The sequence below is a fragment of the Etheostoma spectabile genome, chromosome 7, assembly GCF_008692095.1.
Source record: "Etheostoma spectabile isolate EspeVRDwgs_2016 chromosome 7, UIUC_Espe_1.0, whole genome shotgun sequence".
NCBI lineage: Eukaryota > Metazoa > Chordata > Actinopteri > Perciformes > Percidae > Etheostoma > Etheostoma spectabile.
In genome coordinates this window covers 9895992-9902213 of record NC_045739.1, presented here as the reverse complement: position 1 = coordinate 9902213, position 6222 = coordinate 9895992, and the positions used below count along the sequence as shown (strand labels likewise).

At 42.9% G+C, this 6222-nt stretch overlaps 1 protein-coding gene across 1 annotated transcript in view; it reads right to left on the bottom strand.

Annotated features, from left to right (window-relative positions):
* Positions 1-201: 201 nt before the first annotated feature.
* The window catches only part of nr1d4a (nuclear receptor subfamily 1, group D, member 4a), a 10813-nt gene continuing 4792 nt past the window's right edge, over positions 202-6222 (bottom strand). Inside the window, exons 2-8 of the mRNA XM_032521105.1 lie at positions 5459-5767; positions 5279-5367; positions 5044-5188; positions 2385-2950; positions 2105-2290; positions 1759-1969; positions 202-1637 (exon numbers count right to left, since the gene is read on the bottom strand). Coding sequence (XP_032376996.1) covers positions 1441-1637; positions 1759-1969; positions 2105-2290; positions 2385-2950; positions 5044-5188; positions 5279-5367; positions 5459-5767 — 1703 coding nt within the window. The 3' untranslated portion in view covers positions 202-1440. The remainder of the gene's footprint in view (positions 1638-1758; positions 1970-2104; positions 2291-2384; positions 2951-5043; positions 5189-5278; positions 5368-5458; positions 5768-6222) is intronic.

Sequence of the window (6222 nt, the reverse complement as noted above, 5' to 3'; positions counted from 1 at the left end):
TTTTTTAAATTTTAGAATAGTTTTTAATCGAAAATCAATTTTGAATCGAATCTTGAAATGAAAAATCAATATCAAATCGTGACAATTTCTGAATGTACACCCCTAGTAAATGTACCTTGTTACTTTCCATTACTTGTCCTTACTAAAACTTCTTTACTGCATTTTGCCTGAATAGACACATAAAATGACACACAAGCAAAGTAATACATAATTCTTTATATCATTATATCATTTCTATTTAGGAAGAGAGATTTACAAAATGTACAAGATGCTCAATCGGCAATAATCAAACAAGCAAACAGTGAGAAGACCCATCAAATAAGATCTCTCACCCAAAAATCTCTCTTGTGTTTGTATGACAAACATTGGGGGCAGAGAAAGCTGGGTGCATGTGGAGTAATTGCTGGTGATTTCAGGGATTATGCTGGTAGGTTACATCATCTGATAGCAGGAAGTGTATTGAAGCCATCTGAGAATCCCTACTAAATATTCTCCTGTGCAAAACACCCTTGGCATGACCAAACCCCCACCAAGGTCAGTACATTCTTCTTTATACCAAACTCATCTGTCCAATTCATCACATCAATACAGTCATTGATACACAGACAATAGGGTAACATAATATTTACAGCAACAACAAAAATTAATAAACCCAACATGCATGGGTCTCCTCCATCAGTCGCTGTTATACGATATAGTGATACAGACACAATATTTTTGTGAAATAATATAAAATGCCATTGACTGGTATATTTAAACCCAAGGTTTGCCAAATGCTTCTGGAAGATTAGTCAAAAATCGTATGAGACAGAATGCATCCTCTTGTGTACAAGTGACACATTAGAATACTGGTCTCTTTTCCAGCACTAATGCAGATGGTATGTTTGTGAAACAGTGATACATAATTTCCTTAATATTTTGGATTTTGCTATGCATTATTATACAGGTTTCCTTTCTTTTGAACATATGATGACATAGTCAATCACCAATAATGGTCCCTAAGTAATAACTTTGTCTTTCAGCAGCTGCTTAGTGATGTCCTGTCGATACTGTACGTCTTAAGGAATACACAGAAGTGAATTGGCTTAAATTCTTAAGTACCCTTGATATAGTGAGAAAGTGCACACATGATTTGTCCAGAATGGTAATACTAAATATATATGATAATACTGGAATAATGTCTCTCAAGAGTTGTTGAGGTTTATGTGTATACATGTGTTTATTTGTCCCAAAGCATAGCATAAAGATCAATAGTGAGTCAAATATATGTCCGCTACTGCCCTCATTTATCCTTTTGAAAACCACCTCTAAGATTGCACAATTCCTTGTTTCTCAATTTTCAAAGAAGTCCTGTCCTTGGTAGATAAAATCAGTGCACATGTGTGTGGTGGACTGTATATTCTGTAAAACAGTCTGTGTCTCTGTGAACAAGCGGCCTGCTCAAGGGTCAATGCGAAAGGCCAACAGTTTGTCGGAGTGCATATTGTTGAGGGTGCGCAGGTCTGGCAAGCGCAAGAGGAGTTTGGGGAAGAGGGTGCTGTCATCTGGGCGACGGCGGGTAATCAGTGACCGTAGGGCACGGATCAGACCCTCTTGTAGCTGCTCCACAGCCCGCATGTTAGAGATGCCAGAACCATCTGAGGAGCACAGAGGGATGCCAGTGTGAATGGTTGACAGACACAGTTACTGCATTATTGTTAAATACCAGTTTTTATCACTGTTTTCCTACTCGTGAAATAAATAGTGCCTTTCTTTCACCTGCAGAGACCAGAACCACAGCCATAAAGAGTGCCATTTCATCAGGCTCTAGCCCCAGGGAGCTCAACTTCTCACTGAACTCAAACATCGCATCCAGCAGAGAGCCCATGCCCAAAGCCTGCAGGGTGGACAGGGGGTAAGTTTGGCCATTCAGGAAGGTCACTGTACGCTCCTTAGCATTGAACAAGGTGCAGAACCTCACCATCAGAACCTTAACCCACACGAAACAGAGAAAAAATAGAGAAAGAAAAGAGTTTGAGACAAATACTCGCATCAATAAGACATTTGATATTTCAAAGAAGGAGTCACATATTTTAAATGTATCATCTGAAATGTATGTCATTACCTGGAAGGTGCCTGATTTAAGCAACATGACCTGGTCTTGTTGGCTAAGCTCTTGAAATCCTGGGATACCCTTGGCAAACTCCACCACTTCCTTGACAGCGGGAGTGAAACATTGCGAGAAGGATTCCCATATCTCCTGACTTGTGCGCTCGGCCCCTGACACAGGCCACGCATTCAGAGGACAGGCCTAAGAGAAAAACATAGAAAGAGTCATAAGTTGTTCGTCAGACAAGATGTATCACAAGAGTCTTGATCTAATTTAGTATGCTTCCTGAACTTACCAGCAGTTTAGCTCCTGAAGCTAATTTCCATGGGCAGGAGGACTGATTTTGGGTACTTCCTGCATTGGGAAAACTGTTATTATTGGCAGAGCTGCCCCTTTGAGATGTACTGTTGGACTGATCATGATTCTGATTTGTTGAAACTAAGTAAGTGTAACGATTGTTGTCCAAATTGTGAAACGTAGGTTGTTTGTCGTCAAGCGTAGCTGAGCATAGAGTGGCAGCCACAACAGGGCAAGACTGATAACTTTGGGTGGATGTGGTGAGAGAGGAAACTTGGGTAAAACTGGCATCCTGAAAAACATGAGACATGTTGTTGTTGGTGATGTTAGCCCTCTCTGCTGCTCTCCCTCGGCTGTTGCTGCTGGTGAAGATGTCACGGTAGGCTCTGGAGATGGCTCCAATGGCCTCTTTTGAGTTGCCATCTTCTGGGGTGCTGGGAGTGTCCTTCGCTGAAGGTGGGTCCACATCCACGGTGGCTGACTCATTTAGGCTGTTCATGTAGCTCTGCATCTCATCCAGAAGTCGCTGCTTTTCTCTCTTGGGGATGCGGCCAAAACGCACAGCTAGGGAAGACAAGCAGTGAGGACAGATCAGCTCTCAGTCATTCACAACATGGACATTTACACTAGAGACATTTGTTTGTTTGTTTCTTTGCTATACAGTTTAGAAAAGACCGGACAGCTACTGTTAAAGGTGGCTATAAATGAAAGCTAAGCATGGTGAAAGTTACCCTTTACACCTCTTTATACACACACATACACCAAAAGCACGACATCTCTTAAAGTGTTGAATGATCTTAAGGAGAAACAAGTTGTGAGATGAAACTTCCCTCTCTTCACCAATATCCCTATCCCTCTTCCCACAGTGACCATCAGCTGGAGAGGCTATTTATAGACCCCCTGCTACCATCTGCCTCATCCTCTCCTCGATCAACTGCTGTCTCCTACGTCTCCCATTCCTTCCATTTGTAAGTAGGGCAGTGGGGCAACATGAGCATGATGTCACTGGAACTGATATCATGGGAGGGTAAAAGATAAAAGAGAGGTGGGCTTGACACAGTGTGATGCATTGAAAGTGTGTGAGCGTGTGTCTGTGCGTGTGTTCAAGGTGGAGTCAGAGAAGGCAGTAGTTGAGCTGGTACAGCTTCAAAGACTTTTGCAAGTATAGCATATCTGAATCTTTCAAGTGTAGCAGAACATTTTGTATAGCTGCAATAATATTTGTAAATCAATGTACTGTTATACCCATTTGTTAACCATAAGCACTTTACATGTAAACATAAAGCTACGGCGTTGGACCAAGTGAGTTGATTTGCTTGGTCCGGTAATATGCACAGTAGATATTGCTATGTTTACCAAATATACAGTAATCTGTTCATTGCCAGCAGGATCCCTTGATGAGGATGGGGACAATAATGTGGCATGAGATTAATCCCTTTCATCATGGTTGAAAAGAAACAAATGTGGACTAGTGAGTTATCGCTCTAAAAATTCTGCTCTGGTTAGAGGAAGAAAAGTGAGCCATCATGCTAACGGACTTAAGAATTCTCCTACACTGCACAGCCAAAGTCACACAGCTGCCTAGTGTGAAATCAGGGTGTACTATTTATTGTGGGCTGCAGGCAGTTGCATGCGGTTTTCCTGTTTTTGTAATGATTGAAGCAGAGCAAAAAGGGGTTTCTAGGTTGTGGTCCTCAACACTTTCAGCAATCTCCTCTAAGAGGATTGACCTGACTGTTTGCTCTCTTAAGATGCATTTTGCCACACTGTTCATCTCTGTGAAGCAGAAATGTCAAACACCTGCCGAAATAACACTGACCTATTTACTAGATTAGGCAATGCAGAGTATACTGGAGGGTGGAGATAAGCAGAAACCACACTGAGAAGAAGAAGGCAGGCAAAATACACCAAGTAGGTCATGATGTATGAGTACACTATACGCCCAATGTTGTATTGTTTTTCTAGGTCAGCCCAGCTGTTTCCTTAATCTGTGATGATAGGTGATCAATCAATGTTCAGAACTAAAACTCGGTGATGTGAGCATTACGCCTGATAAAGTCTGTCACAACTGTTTTCTGCATCCCTTGCTTAATTGTTGCCCTATCCCTCATTAATTGCACCAAGATGTTCCATGGGCATGCACAAGGTAATCCAGTTGACCCTGTTCCAATTTCCTAAAATAATTCCTGTGTTTGCTGCAGTTTTCCAGATGATAGATAGCTTCGGGGATTTCAAGGCTCCTCTCCTCATAAATCATTGTCTGAGAGGGAGATGCAAAAGAGCTGAGGGAACATGGTCGGGACGTGGGGAGGAGGTGCTATACTAAACAAGAGCATAGAGGTAAGAGTATTGTGGAAGGATGCTGCAAAGGGCAGGAGAAAGACACTTAGAAACTTAAGAGAGTAATTCAAAGGCAGATCGTAAGCTTTGGCAGTGCATTGACACGGCAGGTGAAGGTCTGTTGATGAAGTGAGTGACTGAGCTACTGGCACGATGACCTCAAAAATCCTTCGCATTACATTTTTCCAACAGACCTACATATGAGTAATGTGCCTCTTTCAGGCCATCCATTTCCCTGATGCTTTGGCTAATCAGAGCACTGTGGCATTCTGGCAGTACTGCATGAGGGCCTTTAAAAATGTGTCAGGATGTCTCACCATCTCTTGACATGCCAACAGAAAGGCATTTCTTGAAGCGGCAGTGCTGGCACCGGTTGCGGTTCATGCGCATGATTAGACAGTTCTCATTCTTCACACACATCTTGTAGTTGATGTTCTGCTGAATGCTGCGGCGAAAAAAACCCTGAAACGAAAAATAAATCACATGAAACCGGTGCACTAAAAGCAACATATTGTTGAATCACTCAATGTAATTTTCTGATCAGGGGCTTACCTTGCAACCCTCGCATGCATGCACTCCATAGTGGAATCCAGATGCAATGTCCCCACAGACTTTGCAGAGCAGGACCATCCCACCTGTCTCTAAAAAGGGTAAACGGATTGTTAGATAAGCAGCGAAAACTTCAATCAAGGTATAAATCTATATGCATATCGACAGTAAGGACACACTTACTTGTGAAAGTTCCTGTGAACCCGCATGGCCTCTTTCCTCCAATAGGGTGTGCATAGGTATGCTGTGGAGTGGCTGCCGCTGGGGGTGCACTGTAGACCTCTGGGAACTGGAATATCAGTTTGGAGGATGATGTCTTGCATCCAGCTGTCCTACATTTCAACGCCCCAATCTCTGTGAAGGCCCCCTCCTCTGGTGATGAGGGCTGGGAGTGTGAAGAAGGTGACTGTGTCTGGTACCCACTGGAGGGGCTGCCAGGGCTGCCGGGGCTGGGACTGGAGCTGCCAGAGGATCCTGCATACAGGATGACTCCTGCAGATATGGGAAATAATGGAGACATCAGACCTCTGAGATGAGAGTTTGAGGTCAGGTGATTCAAATTTGAGTAAAAACTCATAAATAGAAGGCATTCTTTTTGTTATTTTGTTTTCCCCTTACATGTGATAGTTGGCCATTCATATATCCTTAAAACCCGTCCAGCTACAAGTTCTTTGCATCATTAAACGCGTCCTGCGTGCAACCGGCGTAACGTTGCAGGTCAGGCGGATAAAGTGAGCGCCAAAAATAGCATCTACTGCTGGTAGCACAGCAACAAAACAGGCAGACTTCCGATAGAAGCACCAACGAGTAGCTACTCTTTGAAAATATTTCCTGCGTCATGCTAATGCAATATTTATACCCTAGGTATAGGAACCGTGTAAATATGTGCAATGTTTTATGTGCACAGCTGTGTGTCTCTATCTCCTTCTCTCTCTCTCTCTCTCTCT